Raw genomic sequence first — 25,038 nt, 5'->3', positions numbered from 1 at the left:
CGGGACGCCTCCTGCGGGTCGCGGGCGGAGCTGTAACCGGGCATCGCCTTCCAGGCCGCCCCAGCGGACCCGGGCCCGACCGAGGTCGGGGCGCAGACCCAAGGCCGGGCATCTCCTCGGGCGCTTGAGGTTGCTCTGCCGCGCGCTGGCCTGGCCGCGGTTGCCATGGTTGCGGGGGGACGGGGCCGCGCGCGAAGCCCCGCCCCGGCCCGGCGCAGCCCCGCCCGCTCCGCCGCCCGCCCCGCCCTCCCTGCCGCCGCCGCCGCCGCCGCCGCTACTGCTGCGGGGGCCGCGGGGGGCGCAGCTGGGGCGCGGCTCGGAGGGGAGGCTAGGGGGCCGTGCCAGGCCCGAAGCCGAGGCGGGGCCGGGATGCGGCGCTGAGGCCCAGCATGGCCGGCCCGGGCCCCACCTTCCCGCTGCACCGGCTCGTCTGGGCGAACCGGCATCGCGAACTGGAGGCCGCACTGCACAGCCACCAGGTGAGGCCCTGCTGGGGCACCAGGCCCGTCCCCCGGGTCCCCCACCCAAGGCTGTGGCCTCGGTCCTGGAGGCCGCCCGCCCCTGCTCAGCTCCGCAGCCACGTCCTGGGCCTTCCTCCCCACGATCCCAAGCCCAGGTCACCGGCCCCTCGCGCCTGAGCCTCTGGCCTCTTCTCCCCTGCGCTGGGCCTTGCCCTGCTCGCCCGAACTCGCTTCCGCATCCTTGCTGACCCAAGCTGAGAACAAGAACTCTGGTCCTGGTCCCCAGGCTCCGCCACACTCCTGACATCCTGCACCTCTGCCTGACCAGGCCCCGCCGCCAGACCCCCGCTCTGCCCCTGCCCTCCGTCCTGCCCCCTCCCCTCCCCTTCCAGGACACGCAGGCCACCCTCTGCCATCTCCCTGGTCAGTCCGCCGTCCTTATTTCCCATAGCAATTCCCAACCCTGCTTGCCCTGGCAGCCTCCCTGCCTTGCCCTCTTCTCTCCTGCCGTTTGTGAGTGTCCCGTCTCCCCCAGCACGACATTGAACAGGAGGACCCCCGCGGGCGGACCCCACTGGAGCTGGCCGTGTCTCTGGGAAACCTGGAGTCTGTGAGAGTGCTCCTTCGACACAATGCCAACGTGGGCAAAGAGAACCGCCAGGGCTGGGCAGGTACTGCAGAGGACAAGGGGCTCCCCCTAAGTCTGGCAGGCGGGGGGCAGTGAGCAGCCAGGCCTGGGGTCATCTGGAGGGCTCCCCTCAGCAGCCTGGTGCCCGCAGTCCTGCAGGAGGCAGTCAGCACTGGAGACCCCGAGATGGTGCAGCTGGTGCTCCAGTATCGGGACTACCAGAGGGCCACTCAGAGGCTGGCGGGCATTCCGGAACTGCTCAACAAACTTCGCCAGGTACAGCAGGGCACACAGTTATGGAGGTGGGGTACCATGGCAGGGCACCACCCTGGTTACTGTGCCAGGCCTGGCCTTGGAAAGGCACCCAGTTTGTGCAGTGTGCCTCCTGCCACCAGCAAGGAGATCTGTCTATCTTGACCCCAGCCCAGGGTCACGTAGGAAAGAGAGACGGCCAGGCTCACGTGGGAGAGACTGGGCCCTTTGGAAGAGAAGCCTTGCCAGCTTTGGGCCTCCTGAAGAATGCCGATTACCTGGAGCGGGGACTTCAGGTTGACTCCGTGGATTATGGCCTGAGCCCCTGGAATACTTGCTACTATGCGCCCTTCTGGAAGCACGCGGAGGGGCCTGGCTGGCAGAGCATACTACCTCATACCCCCTACCCCAGGGGCAGGCTCGGAGGGAGCCACTGTGCCCCCTTTACAGAGTAGGACTCTCAGACCCAGTGGAAGCAAAGGCTCCCCCAGGGCTTTGCACAGGCTCATGGCCAGGTTGAGGCTGGCCCTCCACCTGCAGGTGCTTACAGCCTCATTGCCCGAAGACCATTGTAGTGCTCCACTTGGCCCACCCTCTCCAGGGCAGAGTGGTTGGGCGTAGCTGAGCCATAGCAGTGCGTCAAGACTTGATGAAGGGCCAGGCGTTGTGGCTTACTCCTGTAATCCCAGTGCTTTGGGAGGCCAAAGTGGGTGGATCACTTGAGCCCAGGAGTTCGAGACCAGCCTGGGCAACATGACGAAACCCGTCTCTACAAAAAGTACAAAAATTAGCTGGGAGTGGTGGCACACACCTGTGGTCCCAGCTACTCGGGAGGCTGAGGTGGAAGAATCACCTGAGCCCAGGGAGGCAGAGGTTGCTGTGAGCCGAGATTGCACCACTACACTCCAGCCTGGGTGACAGAGCAAGTCTCAAAAAAAAAAAAAAAGACCTGATGAAGGGCTGGGCTGGCTGTGGACAAGGGGCTCCCAGGCCTGCTGGAGCCAGCAGCAGGCAGGGCCCTGACAAGCAGCTCTGATTTCTCTTAGGCCCCCGATTTCTATGTGGAGATGAAGTGGGAGTTCACCAGCTGGGGTGAGTGGGGACCTCTGGGCTCCCAGGGATTTGGGGTGGGGCCTTTGGAAAGACCCGCAGTGACCCCTGTGCACCCTGCAGTGCCCCTTGTGTCTAAGATGTGCCCGAGCGATGTGTACCGCGTGTGGAAGCGGGGTGAGAGCCTGCGAGTAGACACCAGTCTCCTGGGCTTCGAGCACATGACCTGGCAGCGGGGCCGGAGGAGCTTCATCTTCAAGGGCCAGGGTGAGCTCTGGACGCACTCACTGCAGCTCCTCGGCCTTCGGGTTTCCTGCGGCTTGGGAGGACGGTGCTGCCCTTTCTCTCCACTTTCCAGATTTGGAAGCTGAGGTTGGGGATGGAGGGATATCCAGGGGCCAAGGGTGACCCACTCAGCAGGTGGCTGAGGGTACATGATCGCCCTCTCTGCACCGCTGGCGCCTAGCACTGATTTGCACCCCCTCTGTCCACCCCTACCGGCCGGCAGAGGCAGGAGCCCTGGTGATGGAGGTGGACCATGACCGGCAGGTGGTGCATGTGGAGACGCTGGGGCTCACTCTGCAGGAGCCCGAAGCACTGCTGGCCGCCATGCGGCCCAGCGAGGAGCATGTGGCCAGTCGCCTCACCTCTCCTATCGTTTCCACCCACCTGGACACTCGTAATGTGGCCTTTGAGAGGTCGGTCGGGGCCTGGCACACCGTGGGTGGGATGGGGACTGATAGCAAGAGCCACCATTAATGAGGGCAGGGCGATCCTTGAAGATCCTGGTTCAGGCCTCTGTGCTCACCCACCAGGGGCTGCTCAGGGGCAGGTGGGTTGCTGCAGCCCGTGTCTCACTCAGACTGTCGGGGTGGTTGGGCTCCTGTGGCCACCTTTGTCGGGAGGGGTCAGGTCAAGATGTCCCCAGTTTCTTGACTTCTGACCTCATATGTTTTCCCATTAAGACAAAGATTTAGGCTGTGGTTCATGGCAGCTCTTTGCACCAATGTTGGCTTGTCATTGGTGTGGCTGTGTTGGGGGCAGAATCCTTTGTGGGTAGCCTAGGAACCTGACCCTTCCAGCAAGAGTTTCTCTGACAACACATGCCCCCTCTTGCCTTAACAGTCAGTGGAAACACTTAAAAAAAAAAAAAAAAAAAAAGCCTTATTGAGATATAATCTCATATACCATATAAGATCACCCATTTAAAGTATACAGTTCAATGACTTTTAGTATATTTATTCACAGATTTGTACATCACCACAGTCAATTTTAGAACATTTTTATCACCTCAGGAAGGAACCCCCTACCCTTTAGCTAACTCTTCGCCAAACTCCTCATCCCCTCTCCCAGTCCTGAGCAACCACTAATCTACTTTCTGTTTCTGTAGAATTCGCTACTCTGAGTTCTCATATGAATGGAATTTTATAATATGTTGCCTTTTGTGTCTGGCTTCTTTCACTTAGTATAATATATTCAAGGTTCATCCAAGTTGTAGCATGTAACTACTTCTTCCCTTTTTGTGGCTATTGTATGAATATACCATATCTTGTTTATTCATTAACCCATCGGTAGACATTTGGGTTATTTGCATTATTTGGCAGTTATGAATAATGCCACTCTAAGTATTCATGTGCAAGTTTTTGTGTAGACGTATGTTTTAATTTCTCTTTCATATGTTTTCATTTCTCTTAGGTATATACATAAGAGTGGAATTGCTAGGTTACTGATAACTCATTGTTTAATTGACTGTTTACCAAACGAGCTGTACTGGTTTACATTCCCACCAGCAGCATGTGAGGGTTCCAGTTTCTCCACATCCTCATCAACACTTGTCATTATTCACTCATTTGTTTTTGGAATCTAGCCAGCCTAGTGGGTGAGAAGTGATAGCTCACTGTGATTTTGATTTGCCTTTCCTTGATGACTAATGATGTTGAGCATCTTTTCATGTGTTTATTGGTCAATTGTATATCTTCTTTGCAGAAATGTCTATTCAGATCCTTTACTCATTTTTTATTTAATTTAATTAACTTACTTATTTTGAGATGGGGTCTGGCCTTTCACCCGGGATGGAGTGCAGTGACATGATCATGGCTCATTGCAACCTCCACCTCCCAGGCTCAAGTGATCTAAGTAGCTGGGACTACAGGTGCATGCCACCATGCCCAGCTAATTTTTAAATTATTTGTAATTATTTTATTATATCATTTAATTATTTTGTTTAGTTATTTGTAGAGATAGAGTACAGACTGGTCTTAAACTCTTAGGCTGAAGCAATCTGCCTACCTTGGCCTCCCAAAGTGCTGGGATTACAGGCATGAGCCACCACACCTATCCCTTCACCCATTTAAAAAACTGGGTCATGTTTTGATTATTGAGTCATAAGAGTTTTATAATTTTAGCTGTTACACTTAGGTCTTTGAGCCATTTTAAGTTAATTTTTGTGTATAGTGGAAGGTTCTTTTGCATGTGACTATCCAGTTGTCCTAGCCCCCTTTGTTGAAAAGACTATGTTTTTCCCACTGAATGGTCTTGCCACCCTTGTCGAAAATCAGATGACCATAGATAAATGGGTTACTTTCTGATTCCCACATTAGTTCCATTGGTCTACATGTCTGTCTTTATGCCAATATTATACTGTCTTAATCACTGTTGCTTTGCAGTAAGTTTTGAAATTGGAAAGTGTGAGTCTTCCTATTTTGTTTTTCTTTTTCAGGGTTATTTCAGTATTTTGGGACCCTCGCATTTTATATGAGTTCTATTTTCTTTTTTCTCACAACCCAGTGTAGGCAGAATATGTGAATTCTAGATTCAGCTTGTCAATTTCTACAGTCAGATGGGATTCTGATAGGAATTGCACTGAATCTATAAAGCAGTTTGGGGAATAGTACCATGTTAACAATGTTAAGTCTTCTAATCCATGAACATGGGATGTTTTTCCATTTATTTGGATCTTCTTTAATTTCTTTCAACATTATTTTATGGTTTTCAGAGTGTAAGCTTTGCACTTCTTTTGTTACATTTATTCCTAAGTGTTGTATTCTGTGTTTTTTTTTTGAGATGGAATCTCACTCTGTTGCCCAGGCTGGAGTGCAGTGGCACGATCTAGGCTCACTGCAACCTCCACCTCCTGGGTTCAAGCAGTTCTCCTGCCTCAGCCTCCCAAGTAGCTGGGATTACAGGTGCCCACCACCACTCCTGGCTAATTTTTGCATTTTTAGTAGAGACAGGGTTTCACCATGTCGGACCAGGCTGGTCTCAAACTCCTGACCTCAGGTGATCTGCCTGCCTCAGCCTCCCAAAGTGCTGGGATTACAGGTGTGAGCCACCGTGCCCGGCCACTAAGGGTTTTATTCTTTTTGATACAATTATGAATCAAATGTTTTTCTTAATTTTATTTTTTGATTGTGTATTGCAAATGTATAAAATTACAATTGATTTCTGTATGTTGACCATGTATCCTGCAACATTGCTAAACCCATTCATTCAAGTAGATTTTTAGTGGATTCCTTTCCTCAGTATTTTTTTTAACATATGAGATTATGTTATCTGTAAATAGATTTAGTTGTATTTCTTCCTTTCCAATTTAGATGCCTTTTGTTTCTTTTTCTTGCTTAATTGCTCTGACTAGAACTTCCAGTAGAATATTGATTAAAGGTTGTTAGAGGCTGGGTGCGGTGGCTCACGCCTGTAATCCCAGCACTTTGGGAGGCCAAGGTGGGTGGATCACGAGGTCAGGAGATCGAGACCATCCTAGCTAACATGGTGAAACCCCGTCTGTACTAAAAATACAAACAATTAGCCAGGCGTGGTGGCGGGTGCCTGTAATCCCAGCTACTCAGGAGCCTGAGGCAGGAGAATGGCGTGAACCCAGGAGGCCGAGCTTGCAGTGAGCCAAAATCACGCCACTACACTCTAGCCTGGGCGACAGACCAAAACTCCATCTCAAAAAAAAAAAAAAGGGGGTTAGAGCAGGCTGGGCATAGTGGCTCACGCCTGTAATCCCAGAACTTTGGGAGGCTGAGGCAGCCAGATCACTTGAGGTCGGGAGTTTGAGACTAAGCTGGCCAACATGGTGAAACATCATCTCTACTAAAAATACAAAAACAAAAAAAAATTAGCCAGGCATGGTGGTGGGCACCTGTAGTCCCAGCTGCTTGGGAGACTGAAGCACAAGAATTGCTTGAACCCAGGAGGCAGAGGTTGTAGTGAGCCCAGATTGTGCCACTGCACTCCAGCCTGGGTGACAGAGCAAGACTCCATCTAAAACAGTAAATAAATAAATAAAAAAGAAAAGAAAAGTGGTTAGAGCAGACATCTTTGTATTCTTGTCTTCTTCTTCATCTTAGGGGAAAAACATTCAGTCTTACCATTAAGTATGATATTAGTTGTGAGTTTTTGGTAGATACCCTTCATCAGGTTAAGGTAATTCCCTTCCATTCCTCATTTTTAGAGTGTTTTTATCATGAAAGGATGTTAGATTTTGTGAAATGCTTTTTCTGTGTTTATTGATATGATCATGTGGTTTTTAAAAAAATTCTATTGATACATCAATTGACCTATGGATATTGAACCAACCTTGCATTCCTGTGATAAGTTCCACTTGGTTGTGGTGTATAATTCTTTTAATATGTTGCTAGATTTGGTTGGCTTGTATTTTGTTGAGGATTTTGTATCCATATTCATAAGCGATATTGGTCTGTAGTTTTCTTGTGATATATGTCTGGTTTTGGTATCTGGGTGATGCCTCATAAACTGAAGTGGAAAATGTCACCTCTTTGTCTATTTTTTTGAATAGTTTGCAAATAATTGGTATTAATTTGTCTTCAAAAGATTGGTAGGATTCAGTGGTGAAGCCATTTGGGCCTGAGTTTGTGTGTGTGTGTGTGTGTGTGTGTGTGTAGTTTTTTGTTGTTATATTTACCAATCAGTCTCTTGACTTGTTATCCATCTATTCAGATTATCTATTTATTCTCAAATTAGTTTTGGTAGTTTGTGTCTCACTAGGAATTTGTCCATTTCATCTAAATTATAAAATTTGTTGGTGTACAGCTATCATTATATCCTTTTATAATGCTTTTTATTTCTGTTGCTCCCCCTTTCATTTCTGATTCTGGTGAGTAATTTGAGGTTTTTGTTTGTTTTTGTTTTGTTTTATTTTTTTTTGAGACAGAGTCTTACTCTGTCACCCAGGCTGAAGTGCAGTGGCATGATAAGAGCTCACTGCAGCCTTGAACTCCTGGGCTTAGGTGATCCTTCAGCCTCCCAAGTAACTGGGACTACAGGCATGTACCACCAAGCCCAGCTAATTTTCTTTTTTTGTAGAGATGTGGTCTCACTATGTCATCCAGGCTGCTTTTGAACTCCTGGCCTCAAACAATCCTCCTGCCTTGGCCTCCCAAAGCACTGGCATTACAGGTGTGAACCACCACCCCCAGCCAAGTCTTCTCTCTCTTTTTTTGCCCACCGTGGTCAACCTAGCTAAAGGTTTGTCAATTTTGTTGATGTTTTCAAAGAGCCAGTTTTTGGTTTCATTAATTTTCTCTATTATTTTTCTATTCTCTATTTCATTAACCTTTACTGTAATATTTATTATTTCTTTCTGTTCTTTCTGGTTTAGTTTGCTCTTTTTCCATTGTCTTAACATGGAAGGTTAGGTTAAGGTTATTGATTTGAGATCTTCTTTCTTAATATAGGCATTCACACATATTACATTTACACTTCTAGGCATGTCTGTCTTTTCTTTTTTTGACATGGGGTCTCACTCCATCACCCAGGCTGGAGTGCAGTGGTATGATCTCAGCTCACTGCAACCTCTGCCTCCCAGGCTCAAGTGATCCTCCCACCTCAGCCTCCTGAGTAGCTGGGAACACAGGCTCCAGCTAATTTTTTCTGTTTTTAGTAGAGACGGGGTTTCACCATGTTGCACAGGCTGGTCTCGAACTCCTGTGCTCAAGCAATCTGCCTGTCTCAACCTCCCAAAGTGCTGGGATTACAGGCGTGAGCCGCCAGGCCTGGCCTGGCCTTTACCTGTGTCTCATAAGTTTTTTTTTTTTTTTTTTTTGAGACGGAGTCTTGCTCTGTTGCCCAGGCTGGAGTGCAGTGGCGCGATCTCGGCTCACTGCAAGCTCCGCCTCCCGGGTTCACACCATTCTCCTGCCTCAGCCTCCCGAGTAGCTGGGACTACAGGCGCCCGCCACCACGCCCGGCTAATTTTTTGTATTTTTAGTGGAGACGGGGTTTCACCGTGTTAGCCAGGATGGTCTCCATCTCCTGACCTCGTGATCTGCCTGCCTCAGCCTCCCAAAGTGCTGGGATTACAGGCGTGAGCCACCGTGCCCGGCCATAGGTTTTGATATGTTGTGTCTTTATTCCTGTTTATCTCAGAGTATTTTCTGATTTCTCTTTTGATTTATTATTTGAGACACTGGCTGTTTAGGAGTATGTTGTTTACTTTCCACATATTTGTGAATTTCCAGAGTTTTTTTTTTCTGCTATTGATTTCTAATTTCATTCCATTGTGGTTGGAAAACACACATTGTATGACTTCTATCCTTTCAATTTTATTGAGGTTTTCTTTTTTTTTTTTTTTTTTTTTGAGACTGAGTCTCGCTCTGTCGCCCAGGCTGGAGAGCAGTGGCACTGTCTCTGCTCACTGCAAGCTCTGCCTCCCGGGTTCACGCCATTCTCCTGCCTCAGCCTCCCAAGTAGGTGGGACTACAGGCGTCCGCCCCCACGCCCGGCTAATTTTTTGTATTTTTTAGTAGAAACGGGGTTTCATCATGTTTGCCAGGATGGTCTCGATCTCCTGACCTCATGATCCACCCCCCTCGGCTTCCCAAACTTCTGGGATTACAGGCATGAGCCACCGTGCCCGGCCTTATTGAGGTTTTCTTAATGGCCTAGTATGTGGCCTTGAAGAGTGTTCCGTGTGCGCGTGAGAAGCGTGTGTGTGGTGGTTGTTGGGTGGAGTGTTCTAACCTGTTTATGAAGTCTAGCTGTAGTGTTGTTCTTATCTTCTGGTTCTTTGTTGATCTTCTAGTTGTTCTATCCCTTATTGAAAGTGGGGTACTGGAGTCTCCAACTGACATACTTTTATTTTAGCTTTTTATTTTGGAAAATTTCAAACATATATGAAAGAAGAGATAATGTACTTAACTCATCACCCAGCTTCAACATTTATCAACATCTTGCCAATCTTATTGAATCTATCCTTCCTTACCTTTTTTAAAAATGTTTCCTAGAGTATGTCAAAGCTCATCCCAGATGTCCTAATGTTTCTAGTAAATGCTTCTGCACAATTCTAAAAGACAAGGATGTTTTTAAACCCAGCCCCGACACTATCATACCTCACAAGATTCATGCTAATTCCTCAGTGTCTTCTAGTCCCAAGTCCATGCTCAAGTGTCCCCCGCTGTCCAGGCACCCTCTTCAGGGGTCCTCCATGTTTCATAGTGAGAAGGGACCCTCAGGGTTGGGCACCCCGGGCAGGCTGGCTGGAGGGGGCTTTGGAAAGGAAGGCTTTGGCGAGGGTGTGAGGGTGCAGGTCCTCACCAGCTCCTGTTTGGTCTGTTTCAGGAACAAATGTGGTATCTGGGGCTGGCGGTCGGAGAAGATGGAAACTGTTAGCGGCTACGAGGCCAAGGCAGGAGAGGCCGGGGGTGGGGGCCAGGGGTAGGCGATGAGGTCCAGGAACTCAAGGGTGGGGGCGGGGGTAGGCGATGAGGTCCAGGAACTAGCTCCTCTCCACATCCATCCCAGAGTAGCCTTTGGGCTCTGGAAACCCTGAGCATTTGTGGGAACTCAGCGGGCCTGAGTGCCCAGCCCCTGTGGAATACATAGGGCTCACCCACATCACGGACCCCTACCCAGGGTACTGAGATCAAAAGAGGAGTGTGTTCCTCTTGACCCTGGGGCTGCATCTCCTCGTTGGTGACTTCCCGGGGTTCAGACCCTGCCACCTCCTCCATTTTGGGGAGCAAGATCTCATCTGTCTCTGGGACAGGAGGACCTGGGTTCTGCACTGGTGAGGCTGAGTGTGGGAAGCAGGCTCTGAGCCCCCAGCTCCCCGTGTCCCCTGCTCCCCAGGTGTATAGTGCCACCAACGTGGAGCTGGTGACACGCACACGCACGGAGCACCTCTCTGATCAGGACAAGTCGAGGAGCAAAGGTAAACCCAGGTGCGCCTGCCTGCTGCCCGGTCACACCGTGTGGTGGGGTCACCCTGGCCTGGGGTCAGGGGCCAGAGTTTCCGGGGATGAGCTGGGAGGCCTCCCCATTCCCATCTGACCCCTCTTCCCCCAGACAGGAGGCTCCCGGGGTGGAGGTGGGCGGGGGAAATGCGAGCATAGTGGCCCCTCACCGGCTCCCACCCCTTCTCCGTAGCGGGGAAGACTCCGTTCCAGTCCTTCCTGGGGATGGCCCAGCAGCATTCCTCCCACACCGGGGTGAGCCGGGGCTGGGCTGAGACAGGGCCGGCGGGGGTGCCGAGCCTGGGTGGGAGGGCGCCCTCTGTCGCCCTGATCGCTGAGTCTGCCCTGGGACCCACGCAGGCCCCCGTGCAGCAGGCAGCCAGCCCCACCAACCCCACAGCCATCTCCCCTGAGGAGTACTTCGACCCCAACTTCAGCCTGGAGTCACGGAACATTGGCCGCCCTATCGAGATGTCCAGCAAAGTACAGAGGTGAGGTCTGAGAGCTGGCTGAGGACTTGCCTCGGGACGAGGGCTCTTGCAGACCCCTCGCTTGCTGGGCCTGTCGTAGTGAGGGACCCACTCCCTCAGCTGGCTTCTCTCTGGACTCCACTCCTGGAGGGCAGGAGTCATGTCTGCCTTATCCATGGTCCTCAGCCCTTAGCAAGGGGCTTGGCACAGAGAACCGGTAGCTTGTCTTTGATGAATGGATGGTGCCACCCATGTATGGTTTTCTATTGAATTTCATGAGTACCTGCTGGGGCCAGCGTGGCACAGTGGGAAGGGCCCCCAGCGACGTGGCCTGGGAGTGGAGCGTCTGCCTTGGTGGAACAGAACAGTTACGCTCTTGCCTCATGAGAAGCCCTGAGCAGGTGTAGGCGGTAACAGCAGGCACAGTGCCTGCACAAGCCTAGCGCTCTCAACACCATCTCAGGAGGATTCTCTTAGCCACCCAACAGTCGCTGGGATTCGAACCCTGGCAGTCTTGCCCTGGGGTGTGCTGGACATAGAAGTTTGGCAACACGTGAGCTGGTGGCCAGCTCTGGGCTGAGGAGGAAAACGGGGCTGTGGGCCAGGCCCAGAGAGAAGCCCACAGCCTGGCACCTGGCCTCCTTGTCCAGACCAGATGAGCTGGTACGAAATCCTCAGGATCCCCAGCCTGGGCCCAGGGAGGAGGGCAGCTTGGGCCACGTGGCCAGGACACCAGCTCCCGGGGGAGGCGGGCAGTGGCATCTGAGCAAAGCAGGGCACTCCAGGCCAGGCAGAAGGTGGGTAAAGGCAGCTGCCCACGAACCAGAGGGCAGTCCTCAGTGGAAGGGCCACCAGCGGTGCCTCACCCATGTCCTGTGGTCGGCTGGGCAGGTTCAAGGCAACACTGTGGCTGAGCGAAGAGCACCCGCTCTCCCTGGGTGACCAGGTGACGCCCATCATCGACCTAATGGCCATCAGCAACGCTCACTTTGCCAAGCTGCGCGACTTCATCACCTTGCACCTTCCACCTGGCTTCCCCGTCAAAATTGGTGAGAGGCTGGGCGCAGGCAGCGGGAGGACCTCCGGCATGGCGCCCTCCCTCAGCGCAGTCCCTGGAGAGCTGCAGCGGCCGGAGGCACAGGTGGCTCTCCGCCAGGGCTCAGGCGTGGCTGTCTCCTCACAGAGATTCCCCTTTTCCACGTGCTCAACGCCCGCATCACCTTCAGCAACCTGTGTGGCTGTGACGAGCCCCTGAGCTCCGTGTGGGTGCCGGCCCCCAGCTCTGCTGTCGCCGCGTCAGGTACCCCCACGGGAGGAAGAGGGAGCCTGCACAGCTCTCTGGTCACCAAGCCCCGCGGGTTGAGCGTGGCCCCTCTGCCACCTGCCTAGGGAACCCTTTCCCGTGCGAGGTGGACCCCACTGTGTTTGAAGTGCCCGAGGGGTACAGCGTGCTAGGCACGGAGCGCAGCGAGCCCCTCCGAGACGAGGACGATGACCTCCTGCAGTTCGCCATCCAGCAGAGCCTGCTTGAAGCGGGCACCGAGGTGGAGCAGGTGGGACTTGCGCAGGGGGTGGGCTCTGGCCTCTGCAGCCACAGGGCAGAAGTGACAGTTGTGGGCTCCGGTGGCTGCAGGTGACCGTCTGGGAAGCCCTGACCAACACCCGGCCCGGTGCCCGCCCTCCTCCCCAGGCCACGGTTTATGAGGAACAGCTTCAGCTGGAGCGGTGAGCTCCTCATGGGGCTGGCTGGGTCCCTGTCCCCCCAGCCCTGGCTTGGCGGGGAGGGGGATAGCAGGAAGGTGCTAGGACCCCAGGCCCTCTGCAAGGCCACCCTCTGTCAGCAGCGCTATCTGCCACCAAAGGTGGTGTGAGGGGTGGGGAAGCAGGGCCCTGCCTTGTCTCCTCTGCTTGCCACCCTGTCTTTGCCTTTGTCCTCAAGCCGGTCCCCAGCCCCTCGGCTTCTGCCCCAGCCTTGGTGCTCACTGGCCTGCTCTTCCCTCCCCTGCCCTGCTCTTCCCTCCCCTGCCCTGCCTGGAAGGGCCCTCCAGGAAAGCCTGCGGCTGTCCACAGAGCCCAGGGGCCCAGGATCCCCTCCCAGGACACCCCCAGTCCCCGGCCCACCCAGCTTTGAAGAGCAGCTGCGCCTGGCCCTGGAGTTGTCTTCACGGGAGCAGGAGGAGCGGGAGCGACGCGGGCAGCAGGAGGAGGAGGACTTACAGCGGATCCTGCAGCTGTCACTCACCGAGCACTGAGCCACAGCCCCGGGAGGGCTGGCCAGGCCACTCCCTGCCCGCTTTTGTAATTTATTTATTTATAAACTCTCTGCTGCTGAGCTTGGGGCCTGGAGCCCCAGGAATGGGCAGGCAGGGGAGACTGAGATGGAAATAAAGAGACTGCCGCAGCAGGGCTGCTCTGCTCACTGGGCTGGAGCGGTGGGGACCCTGAAGGTGGGGCGCTGTGGAGAGACACTGTGGGTGGCGGCCTCAGACCTAGGCTTGAATCCTGGTCATGGTCCGTCCCCTTAGCCTATCTGAGCCTCAGTTTCTTCAGTTGTAAAATGAGGCGACCACCCCCCACCCTCCGCCCCTCAGGGCTGAAAGGAGCAGGCGTCCTGTGAAAGTCAGATCCCCTGTGCCCTGTCCCACCTGCTGGGGACCCGGTTCGTCCTGCCACCCAGCCTGGTCTTCTGGAAACCGGCCCACGTGCATGTTGGGGAGGAAAAGCCTGGGTCCCCAGGCCCCATTCACCTCCAGCTGGGAAGAGCCCCGACGCCAACCCCTGCAGCCAAGCCCAGGCCCTGGCCCTGACTGCGGCTTGTTCTCTGCGGGTGGGTTTGCGCAAGTCACTTCCCCCTGCGTAGCTGGAAGCCCTGCCCTGCTCGCCTCCGAGGTGGACCTGAGAGCCCCTCCTGAGCTTCCTGGGTTATTTGTAAACCCCAGGCCGTTTTCCCCGGAAGCCTGTCTCCCAGTGGTTCCTGCGGAGTGGGAACGAGAAGGCCGAGCAGCAGGGAGAAATGTTTGGGGTGGGAGCCCTTGGCCGAGGGCGCGCCGTGCCTGATCCTCTCTAGACCTGTCCCCCACCTCCCCACCTCCGCTCTACCTCCCTAGGACCCGCCTCTGCAGGGCACCGGACGCTGGAGGCCCAGAACAGCTCAGGTGCTCCCGCTGGGCCGGCCCCTGCCGGGCGCTTCCTGGGAGGGGGACCAAACTCCCGGCCTTCAGCTCTTGCCCTCCGGGTCTCCGGGCTCCGCACCTGCGCCCGCCCCCGGCCTCGCCCCTGACCTGTGCCCAGGGGCTGGGCGGGCCGAACCGCGGAGACCGGAGGGGCGGGGCCCGGCCGCCCTGAGAAGCTCCGCGGGCCCGGCTGGGCGAGTGTCTGGCCCTTTAAGGGCCGCCCCCGAGGAGGTGCCAGGCCCGGGTGGCGCCGTCTGTCCTTCCTGGTCCTGAGGGGCCAGGACTGTCCGCGGGGTTGAGGGAAGGGGCCGTGCCCGGTGCCAGCCCAGGTGCCCGCGGCCTGGCTCCATGGCCCTGGTCACAGTGAGCCGTTCGCCCCCGGGCAGCGGCGCCTCCACGCCCGTGGGGCCCTGGGTGAGTGTGGTCCGGCCGTGGTGCCGCCCACGCAGTTGCTGCCCCGGCTCGGGAGCGCGTCCTGCCCGCCAGCGGGCTCCTCTCGAACGGGGACATGAGGAGGGGGCCCCGGGGCTCGGGCTGGAGGGCGCTGGGGGCCTCGCGGGTCTCTGGTACCGGCGCCAGGGCACAATCCAGAGCCCTGCGCGCCGCCCGGGCTGCGGAGGCCCCGATCTGAGCGCGCCCCCCGCCACCCTCGGCGCCCACTCAGCCGACCTGGCCTTGGGCCGGGGCTCCACGGGGCCTCCCGGTGGGGCGTGGACTGGGGTGGGAAGACCATTGGCATCTGGCGCCTTTTCTGGCCTCCCCCAACCCTAGAATTCCTGAGAGAGGGGAGGGGACAGCCCTCCCCGCCCTCACCCTCCCCTGGGGCTGCTCTCTCGGCAGGACCGGGCGGTCCAGCGAAGGAGTCGACTCCAGCGAAGGTGAGCGCCGCCTCCCCCACGCAGACACTTCAGTCTGCCCCGGGCCTGGCCACGGCCGTCCTGGACTCCGGGTGCAGGGACAGAAAGCTCCCCGGAGGACGCGCAGCCGAAGCCCACTGCCAGATTTGTGGGGCAGCGTTCCCGGTGGGGCCGGCTGGTGGGTTGGCGGTAGGGCGGCCTTTGCCTTCACCCTCCCCCTGGTCAGCTGGGGCTTCCTCATCCACTGCCCTGGGCTTGGGCTTAGGTGGTGGCCACGGGCCGAACGGCAGGAGGGCATGATGGGCCTGAGGACTCCTGGGTCCCCGACCATGTTCCCAGCAGCCCTTGAGTTAAACAGGTGGGAGGGGAAAGGGAGCAGCCCCCTCTCCCCACAGATGAGCAAGAGTAGAGGGGCTGAGAGCTTGGAAGCCCCCAAGACTGGTTCTCAGCAGCATTGCCAAGGGGCCAAGGGGTTAGAAATGCAGATGCTGAGGCCTCCACTCCAGACCTATCGACCGCGTGGGGGCCCATGAATCCGTGTAGACAAGGGCTGCAGGTGAATGCTAGACTTTGAGAGCCCCTACCCTAAGGGGAATGAGGGGCCATGACAGCTGCCCACTGCCCTGCCAGGCAAAGCTTTGCCGTCCTCCGCGGGGCTGTCCTGGGACTGCAGGATGGAGGGAACAAGGATGATGCAGCAGAGGCCAGTCCTGAGCCAGCAGAGGAGCTCCCGAGTGAGGAGGAGCTCCTCGGGGACCAGACAGACTTCGGGCAAGGATCCCAGAGTCCCCAGAAACAGGAGGAGCAGAGGCAGCACCTGCACCTCATGGTGCAGCTGCTGAGGCAGCAGGACGACATCCGCCTGGTGAGGGCCCGTCTGGAGCTCCGGGAAGTGGGGGGAAGAGACACACCTGAGGGCAGAATGGAGCCCTGTGTATGTGTCTGCTTGGGGAGCAATGGTGTGAGGGCAGGGGGCAGCCTGGGGAGTGTTGGGGTTACCCATACCCCAGTGACCCTGCTGTTTCAGGCAGAGATTTTTTTGTTTTTTTTTGTTTTTTTGAGACGGAGTCTCGCTCTGTCGCCCAGGCTGGAGTGCAGTGGCGCGATCTCCGCTCACTGCAAGCTCCACCTCCCGGGTTCACGCCATTCTCCTGCCTCAGCCTCCCGAGTAGCTGGGACTACAGGCGCCCGCCACTACGCCCGGCTAATTTTTTTTGTATTTTTAGTAGAGACGGGGTTTCACCGTGTTAGCCAGGGCGGTCTCGATCTCCTGGCCTCATGATCCGCCCACCTCGGCCTCCTGAAGTGCTGGGATTACAGGCTTGAGCCACCGCGCCCGGCCTGGTCAGAGATGTTTTGACAGGGCAAGGTCATGGCTGCAGGTCTCTGGAAGGGAAAGAACAGGGGAGGTTTGTCCTGTGTGAGCCAATAGGGCCAAATTAGGTCCAAGAGGTGGGAATTCCAGAGACATGTTTCTCCTCAACCAGTAGAAGGCTTTCCTGATGACGTGAGCTGTCCCTAAATGGACCAGTGCACAAGGCAGGCTTGCTAGACACCCACTGGGGGCGGGTGTGCTAGAGGGACCCAGGCAGAGGGGAGGAGGATTCCAGCCACATGGAGGAAGGGAGTCCAGGTGGAGCCGGAGCGCTCGTGCTGAAACACTTGTGAAGACAGCTCGCCGTCTTCAGCAAGACGTGGCAAACAAGATGCAGTGAATCTTTTGTAAAACTGAATTTACAACAGAAGTATCATCCCCTGTCATGAGATTTTGTCCTTAATATTTCTTTGGTGATAAACGCTTCTCAAATGAAATGATAGCAATGGCAAGTGACAGGGTTAAAAAAAAAAAAAAAACCGGCCGGGCGTGGTGGCTCAAGCCTGTAATCCCAGCACTTTGGGAGGCTGAGGCGGGCAGATCACGAGGTCAGGAGATCGAGATCGTCCTGGCTAACACGGTGAAACCCCGTCTCTACTAAAAATACAAAAAATTAGCCAGGCATGGTGGCGGGCGCCTGTAGTCCCAGCTACTCGAGAGGCTGAGGCAGGAGAATGGCGTGAACCCGGGAGGTGGAGCTTGCAGTGAGCCAAGATTGCGCCACTGTACTCCAGTCTGGGCAACAGAGCAAGACTCCATCGCAAAAACAAAACAAAACAAACAAAAAAACAAACAAACAAGGAAAAAACCTCCTTCTTGCGGGGCACAGTGGCTCACGCCTGTAATCTCAGCACTTTGGGAGGCTGAGAAGGGAGGATTGCCTGAGTCCAGGAGTTCAAGACCAGCCCAAGAAACATAGGGAAGATCTCATCTCAACAAAAAACTTAAAAATTATCTGGGCATGGTGGCATGGGCCTGAGGTCCCAGCAACTTGGGAGGCTGAGGTGGGAGGATCATGTGAGCCTGGGAGTTTGGGGCTACAGTGAGCTGTGATGCTGCCACTATACTCCAGCCTGGGTGACAGAGTGAGACCCTATCTCAAAACAAAAACAAAAACAACCTCCTTCCTCAGCAGAAACAAAAAATGTGCAACCTATGTCAGTCCCATTCCCCGCTTTTTTCCACACAGTCCCTCTTTACCCACTGATTTTACATCTGGGAAGAGGGGGGATGGGAGAGGAAGGAGCAGGGTCAGCACTGTTCTGGACCTCGGGTGTCTAGGTGGGGAGCAGGGTCCTTGGGGCCACTGTGACCCTGGGTTCCTCATCTCCCCCAGGCAGCCCAGCTGGAGGCAGCCCGGCCTCCCCGGCTCCGCTACCTGCTGGTAGTTTCTACACGAGAAGGAGAAGGTCTGAGCCAGGATGAGACGGTCCTCCTGGGCGTGGATTTCCCTGACAGCAGGTTCGAGCAGGGAGAGGAAAGGAGGGGCAAAGAGGTGAGGGACAGGGGGGACAATGGCTTTCCCTCTGTCCCCTGCCAGCTCCCCCAGCTGCACCCTGGGCCTGGTCTTGCCCCTCTGGAGTGACACCCAGGTGTACTTAGATGGAGACGGGTAAGCAATGGCAACTGAAGGTGGGGGCAGGAGGGTGGAATAACTGAGTGTGACGGATATGATGGGGCCTGGGCACCGGGGTACAGTAGAACTTTAGGCTGGGACTCTGGGGCCTGCTCCCAGCTCCACATCAGATTCACCGTGATCCTGAGCAAGGCACCTGACTCCTGGGCCTCGGCTTCCTGTATCCGGCAAAAGGATGGGTTCTCTGTCGCAGAGCCTGGAGTCTGGCCTCACGTGCGTGCGCGCGCCTGGTCTCCCGCAGGGGCTTCAGCGTGACGTCTGGTGGGCAGAGCCGGATCTTCAAGCCCATCTCCATCCAGACCATGTGGTAAGGACAGAGACTGCCTGGACTCAGGCCAGCCTCTCCTTCAAAGGAGGCTGCAGGGCCTGGGGAAGGGCAGCAAGGGAACAGTGTGACCCAGCCTCTCCTCCTGTCTCAGGGCCACGCTCCAGGTATTGCACCAAGCATGTGAGGCAGCTCTAGGCAGCGGCCTTGTACCGGGTGGCAGTGCCCTCACCTGGGCCAGCCACTACCAGGAGAGACTGAACTCCGACCAGAGCTGCCTCAACGAGTGGATGGCTATGGCCGACCTGGAGTCTCTGCGGCCTCCCAGCGCCAAGCCTGGCCGGTCAGTGTGTGGAGGGGAGGGACTGGGTGGAGGGGGAAGGCAGGATAATGCAGTGCGGGGCATGGTGGAGAGGGGAAAGGGCCCCTTGACTGAGGGGCTCTGCTCCCAGGTCCTCAGAACAGGAGCGGATGGAGCAGGCGATCCGTGCTGAGCTGTGGAAAGTGTTGGATGCCAGCGACCTGGAGAGTGTCACTTCCAAAGAGGTGGGCAGGGGGCCCGGGGACCGAGTCCCCTCCAGCAGGGGCCGCAAGCTTGCCTTTCCTGGGAGCCCTCCCCACCTTGCCTGTCTCCAGTCCTGAGCCATTCCTGGATGCCTTGGCCTTGGCCCGAATCCATCTAGATGGGACGGGGTGCTGTCCTCAGAGGTCCCAGAGGGAAGGTGGCAGGCTGGGCACTAGGAGAGCCCCAGCCTCTCTTGCCCTGGGCTCTGCCTGCAGATCCGCCAGGCTCTGGAGCTGCGCCTAGGGCTCCCCCTCCAGCAGTACCGTGACTTCATCGACAACCAGATGCTGCTGCTGGTGGCACAGCGGGACCGAGCCTCCCGCATCTTCCCCCACCTCTACCTGGTGAGCCGCAGCCAGGCCTGGGCCATGGGGACCGCTGGCAGCTGCGAGGGCGGCAGGCCAGGAGCAGAGGCTGGAGGAAAGGGGAAATGTGCTGTCCCTCTCTCCCAGGGCTCAGAGTGGAACGCGGCAAACCTGGAGGAGCTGCAGAGGAACAGGTAGGGCTACGAGCCCCTCGGGCCACCCACCCCCTCTTCCCTTCTCCTGGCCTCCCTGCATTGGGTGGTAGCCAGCTTCAAAAACCCCTGGACCACCCTCAGCAGCTGCTAGCTCTGCTTCTAACTCTGTCCTGGGGCTGTTGCCCTGGTGTGGGCTCCCAGGTGGGGACAGGAGACCCGCTGGCCAGCCCCCACCCACTCTCCTCCCCTCCCCACACTGCGAAACAAGGACAGAAACAAAGGGCCTCAGCCACGCCAAGACGAGAAGCAGCAGTGCATACTGCTGTAACTGCCCTGGACAAGCAGAAAAAGGCTCCTCTTGCGTGCGCCTGTGGTCCCAGCTACTCAGGAGGCTGAGGCAGGAGGATCGTTTGAGCCCTGGAGATTGAGGCCGCAGTGAGCCGTGATCACGCCACTGCACTCCAGCCTGGGCAACAGAGAGAGACCCTGTCTCTAAAAAATAAGAAAAAAGAAAGAAAGAAAGAAAAAGCCTTTTCTCCACCTTGCCCCGTCTCAGGGAAGAAGGAACTGCCCTTCTCCCCATGGGGACCTGGCTGCCTGCTCCGGCAGGTACCTGTCATCTGCCCGCCATGGCCTTCTGGGAGACCTGCTGTAGCCCCTGCCACCCACTGCTGCAGACCCACCCACCCTCAGCTTAGCTCAAAAGCGGTTCTCTAACTCATTTCTGAGAATAATGGAAGGGCTGGAGTTGCAGTTGACCCAGCTGTCTGGACCAGATGGGGAAGCAAGCCCAGCAGGGCAAAATGATTGGTCCAAGGTCGCAGCCAGCTGACAGCTGGGTCGCTTCTCCTCCCACTGTCACTGCTGCCTCCATCTGACTTGAAACTCAGAGCTAAAGCGAGGCCCAGGGGCTGCCAGGTCCGATGGCCAATGGGCCTGGTACCTCTGCCCACGTCAGCCTGGCCTTGGGCCCTCTGGGACAGGGTCACCCACATCTTGAATATGGCCCGGGAGATTGACAACTTCTACCCTGAGCGCTTCACCTACCACAATGTGCGCCTCTGGGATGAGGAGTCGGCCCAGCTGCTGCCGCACTGGAAGGAGACGCACCGCTTCATTGAGGCTGCAAGGTCGGTCTCCTGGCTTTGCTGCCCGCCCCACTGTGGCTTCAAGCGGCCCCCAGTGCCCTCCTCCTGCCCACTCTGCCATCAGCTGTGCCATTCCTTCCAGCCGTCAGTGTCCTTCCCTCCTTCTCCTCTACTCTCAGTTGGTTGTGAGCCCTTTACCTGCCCTCCCCTGCAGGAGGCGGGGTCCTTCATGGTGAGGGGAGGGTGCTGAACCTGGCCTGCTTCCACAGAGCACAGGGCACCCACGTGCTGGTCCACTGCAAGATGGGCGTCAGCCGCTCGGCAGCCACAGTGCTGGCCTACGCCATGAAGCAGTATGAATGCACCCTGGAGCAGGCCCTGCGCCACGTGCAGGAGCTCCGGCCCATCGCCCGCCCCAACCCCGGCTTCCTGCGCCAGCTGCAGATCTACCAGGGCATCCTGACTGCCAGGTATGGGATGGGAGCGAGTGGCAGAGGGTGAGTAGGTGGGTTTGCTGGGAGTGGCTGCTGGGTCACTCAGAGCTGACTCAGGGCCACCTCCTCACAGCCGCCAGAGCCATGTCTGGGAGCAGAAAGTCGGTGGGGTCTCCCCAGAGGAGCGCCCAGCCCCTGAAGTCTCTACACCATTCCCACCTCTTCCGCCAGAACCTGGGGGTGGTGGGGAGGAGAAGGTTGTGGGCATGGAAGAGAGCCAGGCAGCCCCAAAAGAAGAACCTGGGCCACGGCCACGTATCAACCTCCGAGGGGTCATGAGGTCCATCAGTCTTCTGGAGCCCTCCTTGGAGCTGGAGAGCACCTCAGAGACCAGTGACATGCCAGAGGTGAGGCTGGGGCTGGGGGAGCTCAGCTTGCAGGGGTGGGGGCCATAAGGAGGGAGATGGGGAAAGACCAGGATGGGTGTTTGACTGTAGACCTGAGCAGGGCGTACCCGGGCTAAGTCTGGCCCGCCCATGCAGGGTGTCCTGGGAGGACCCAGGGGGCCTGGTCCCAGCCTCCTTCACAGTCAGCCCAGTACCTCTTAGCACCCGGTGTCTCCAGCCTGTCCCATGAGTACCCCTGAAGACGGGGACCAGCCACGTCCTGGGCCCCTGAGAGCAGCCGAGATCCAGTGAGGGCAGGCGGAGGTGCTGTAGGCACAGGCTGGAGAGAGAGGTCACGGGGGCAGGGCAGGAAGCAGCGCCTGTTTCCAGGGCTCCTGGGTGAGCCAGCCCCGGCCGGGGTCGCAGGCAGGTTCCAGCCTGACCACAGGACTAGCTGTCTAAGGGGCAAGGCTGCCTCCCCAGGCCATGAGCTCCACAGGCCCCTGCCGGCCCTGGGGGCGATCTCTAACCCCATGGTGGGGAGGCTAAATTAATCTCTGAAGCCCCTCCCGGGTCTGAGGAGCAGCACCTCAAAGGATGGGGTGGGGAGGAGTCTTCGCACCCACGCCGCCCAAGTCCTGCCTAAGTGAGCACCCTCGACGCTCAGTGCTGCGGGCACAAGCCTAAGACTGGGAGCCAGGCCCTGTCTGGGACTCAAGCCCAAATGGCTGACTTGGAGGAAGGAGCGTCACTGAGGGCAGGAACATTTGGGAGAGGCTTCCTGGAGGAGGTGTGGGTGGGGAAGGATAGGGAGGCATGGTGGGTTGTTGGGCGGGTGTGGGCGTTGCTAAAGGCAGGAGGTCCTCACCCAGCACCGGAGACACGCATCCACCCAGCCCAGGTCAGGGGCTGGTGCCAGCACGGGTTTCACCCGCCGGCTGCCTACGTAAAGGCAGAGGAAGGATAGGAGGAGAGGAGGGCAGGGAGGCCTGGGTCTCCAGGGAGCTGAGGAGGGCTTCTGGGGGCCAGAAGGAAGCTACAAGCAGGTAGGGTTCAAGGAACGGGGCAGCAGGGCTGGGGTGTTGTCCTCCCTCCTGAGGAAGCGTGGCTGTGGACAGCTTGGCTTTTGGCGTGTGTGCCACAAACATTCCGGCCCTCGCCTCCTCCCAGCTCTGTGCTTGGCACCCCTGCCCCAGATCTTCCCGGCTCTGTGCTTGGCACCCCTGCCCCAGATCTTCCCGGCTCTGTGCTTGGCACCCCTGCCCCGGAAAGGCCCCCCATGGCTTCCGTATCCTCACACCTGTCCAGGTCTTCTCTTCCCACGAGTCTTCACATGAAGAGCCTCTGCAGCCCCTCCCACAGCTCGCAAGGACCAAGGGACGCCAGCAGGTGGACAGGGGTCCTCAGCCTGCCCTGAAGTCCCACCAGTCAGTGGTTACCCTCCAGGGCACTGCCCTGGTGGCCAACCGGACCCAGGCCTTGCAGGAGCAGGAGCAGGAGCAGGAGCAGGGGCAGGGGCAGGGGCAGGGAGAGCCCTGCATTTCCTCTACGCCGAGGTTCCGGAAGATGGTGAGGCAGGCCAGCGTGCATGACAGCGGAGAGGAGGGCGAGGCCTGAGCCCCCACACACACCCACGTTCCCCTGACACTAAATAGAGGATCCACAACTCCTTGGAGAAACACCCTCACGTCTGTCGCCGCACACATTCCTCTCAGCTCCGCCCCACACCCGTCACTACAGCCTCACCTCCCACCCCTGTCACTACAGCCTCACCTCTTACAGCCTTAAGTCCCAGACCCATGTCCGCTTGTCCAAGGGCTCAAGACTTTCTAACTGGGATGTGGTAGAGGGACTGAAGGTGTTTCTGGGGGCAACAGCACCCTAGTTTCATTCTCAACTCTAGCCCTGAACACTCACCTGTGTCACGGAATGAAAACAGAGCTTCCAGTGCAAAAAAGGTCATGCCTCCCACCCCTGCCCCCTCCCCACACCTCCTATCCTCTCCCAGTTCATTCCTGGGACCAGCCAGGCAACCAGTGGCCCCCAAAGGCAGGCAGGATCCTCAGGCCCCAGCCGCAGGAGGCTGGAAGGGCTGGCAGGTCGCTTCCCTCGTCCACCTTGACCGGTCCAGGTCCTTGCTGCTGTCCCCAGACCTCCTGTGACACCACACCAGATCACAGGGCACCAGGCCAGAGATAGTCTTCTTTTTGTCCTTTCTGGCCTCTGGCTAGTCAGTTTTTCATAGCCTTATAGTATCTGGCTTTGTACTGAGAAATAAAACACATTTTCATATTTGGTTATTTTCAATGTGACGATGAAGCCGTCTGTGTTGCAGTCAGACCCTTCTCTGCTGGCCGGGGAGGGCGGTCGCCCCTTCCTCCCAGCAGTCTCCTCACAATTCCCAGGTGCCTCACGACAGACCTATTTGGGGGAGTGCCGTGTTTGGGTGTGGCATGGGAGGAAGATTGGGTAAGAGAAGAGAGGAGGTCAGTGCTATCTCCCCATCTCCTGGGGCAGGGCCTGGTAAATATGACCTGCTCACACCCTCTCAGACAGGTCGGGCAAGAGAACAAGTCGTCAGCGGGCAGCAGGCGTGTGGCTCCACTGTGAGAGCTGGAAGGGGTTACTCATGAGGAAGTGCCTACCTGGACAGGACCAAGCCTGTTCCAAAAGCGAAGCCTCCTTGGGACACTCGGCGCCAGGTTCTCTGGCATGTTTTGGGTCCCAAGAATCACCTTCCTCCTGCTACAAAGCAAAGGGCCTGACTTTCCGAGCCAGGCTATTGCTGCCTGGGAAGAAGGACCCTTGGTGACGCTTCCCCTCCTGCCCAGGGGTTCCTTCTGCTCAACTTTAGCGTCCAAGAAGAGTTAGTCGTTCCATCTTTTTTTTCTTTTTTTGAGACAGAGTCTGGTTCTGTTGCCCAGGCTGGAGTGCAGTGGCACGATCATGCCTCAGTGCAGCCTTGAATTCCCAGGCTGAAGAGACCCTCTCACTTCAGCCTCGCGAGTAGCTGGGACCACAGGCACGCACGTGCCACCACACCTAGCTAAGTGGCTGTATCTTTGTCACTTCCTCTTTTTTTTTTTTTTTTTTTTTGAGACAGGGTCTTGCTCTGTCACCCAGAATAGAGTGCAGTGATATGATCTTGGCTTTCTACAGCCTCAACCTCCCGGGCTTAAGTGATCCTCCTGCCTCAGCCCCTGAGTAGCTGGGACTACGTGCACATGCCATCATGCCTAGCTAATTTTTATCTTTTATTTTTTGTAGAGACGGGGTTTTACCATGTTACCCAGGCTGGTCTCGAACTCCTGGGCTCAAGCGATCCACACATCTCGACCTCTCAAAGTGTGGGGATTACAGGCGTGAGCCACTGCGCCTGGCCCATCTTTGTCACTTCTATCCCTCTTCCCAAGATTACTTACGTATGCTCTCTGCTCTATGATACACTACCCTGGTTTGGGGAAGGGGCCGGATTCAACTCCTTCCCTCAAAGCAGTCCTCAGAGATGGGAGCTGGCACCAAGCATTCTCAGTGACTGAGACTTCATGCCCAGTTTTAAGAATAAATCTCTCACCCAGGCCCTGGTGGGACTCCCAGCACTGCTCTAACCCTGAAGTGCGCAGTGGCAGGAGACTTGGATTTAGCCCCAGCTTCACCACTTATGAATTACTTTGCTTTGAGTCTCTGTTTCTTTCTGTAAAATAAAGGGATTAGACCTGGAAATCCCCCAGTACCCCTTTTCA

The 25,038-nt window shown here is 56.7% G+C and overlaps 2 protein-coding genes across 12 annotated transcripts; both read left to right on the top strand.

Annotated features, from left to right (window-relative positions):
- The first annotated feature begins 233 nt into the window (after positions 1-233).
- ANKRD13D (ankyrin repeat domain 13D) lies at positions 234-13,460 on the top strand. 6 transcript variants are annotated; one of them, XM_024255860.3, is made up of 15 exons: positions 234-479; positions 997-1,132; positions 1,241-1,365; positions 2,388-2,433; positions 2,515-2,658; positions 2,900-3,089; positions 9,973-10,039; positions 10,483-10,564; positions 10,780-10,841; positions 10,947-11,077; positions 11,948-12,105; positions 12,240-12,356; positions 12,446-12,609; positions 12,690-12,781; positions 13,095-13,460. In XM_024255860.3, the coding sequence occupies exons 1-15, from the start codon at positions 390-392 to the stop codon at positions 13,306-13,308; spliced, it is 1,818 nt and encodes a 605-aa protein (XP_024111628.2). In that variant the 5' UTR covers positions 234-389; the 3' UTR covers positions 13,309-13,460. The 6 variants fall into 6 exon arrangements, with proteins under 6 accessions (XP_024111628.2, XP_054381528.1, XP_024111627.2 ...); XM_054525553.2 differs by having other exon boundaries at positions 286-479; positions 12,446-12,600; positions 13,105-13,460; XM_024255859.3 differs by having other exon boundaries at positions 286-479; positions 13,105-13,460.
- Positions 13,461-14,366: 906 nt separating this feature from the next.
- SSH3 (slingshot protein phosphatase 3) lies at positions 14,367-25,038 on the top strand. 6 transcript variants are annotated; one of them, XM_063728367.1, is made up of 14 exons: positions 14,367-14,643; positions 15,070-15,107; positions 15,717-15,951; positions 17,798-17,922; positions 18,002-18,073; positions 18,339-18,404; positions 18,517-18,705; positions 18,815-18,908; positions 19,143-19,271; positions 19,380-19,426; positions 20,371-20,517; positions 20,745-20,945; positions 21,043-21,316; positions 24,563-25,038. In XM_063728367.1, the coding sequence occupies exons 1-14, from the start codon at positions 14,578-14,580 to the stop codon at positions 24,659-24,661; spliced, it is 1,782 nt and encodes a 593-aa protein (XP_063584437.1). In that variant the 5' UTR covers positions 14,367-14,577; the 3' UTR covers positions 24,662-25,038. The 6 variants fall into 6 exon arrangements, with proteins under 6 accessions (XP_063584437.1, XP_024111278.1, XP_063584436.1 ...); XM_024255510.3 differs by lacking the exon at positions 24,563-25,038 and adding an exon at positions 22,604-23,587 and having other exon boundaries at positions 14,374-14,643; XM_063728366.1 differs by having other exon boundaries at positions 14,390-14,643; positions 18,291-18,404; positions 24,563-25,013.

Source organism: Pongo abelii, chromosome 9, assembly GCF_028885655.2.
Source record: "Pongo abelii isolate AG06213 chromosome 9, NHGRI_mPonAbe1-v2.0_pri, whole genome shotgun sequence".
Lineage (NCBI taxonomy): Eukaryota > Metazoa > Chordata > Mammalia > Primates > Hominidae > Pongo > Pongo abelii.
The sequence above is the reverse complement of the archived record's forward strand: the minus strand, read 5'-3'. Positions and strand labels throughout refer to the sequence as shown.

Excerpts from the sequence above, each read along its gene's own strand:
- ANKRD13D (XM_024255859.3), top strand. The coding sequence starts at position 390 with ATGGCCGGCCCGGGCCCCACCTTCCCGCTGCACCGGCTCGTCTGGGCG. Across the intron at positions 1,133-1,240 it reads GAACCGCCAGGGCTGGGCAG|TCCTGCAGGAGGCAGTCAGC; the intron begins GTACTGCAGAGG and ends TGGTGCCCGCAG. Across the intron at positions 10,565-10,779 it reads GGACAAGTCGAGGAGCAAAG|CGGGGAAGACTCCGTTCCAG; the intron begins GTAAACCCAGGT and ends CCTTCTCCGTAG.
- SSH3 (XM_054525551.2), top strand. The coding sequence starts at position 14,578 with ATGGCCCTGGTCACAGTGAGCCGTTCGCCCCCGGGCAGCGGCGCCTCC. Across the intron at positions 17,923-18,001 it reads GTGGATTTCCCTGACAGCAG|CTCCCCCAGCTGCACCCTGG; the intron begins GTTCGAGCAGGG and ends GTCCCCTGCCAG. Across the intron at positions 18,706-18,814 it reads CCCAGCGCCAAGCCTGGCCG|GTCCTCAGAACAGGAGCGGA; the intron begins GTCAGTGTGTGG and ends CTCTGCTCCCAG.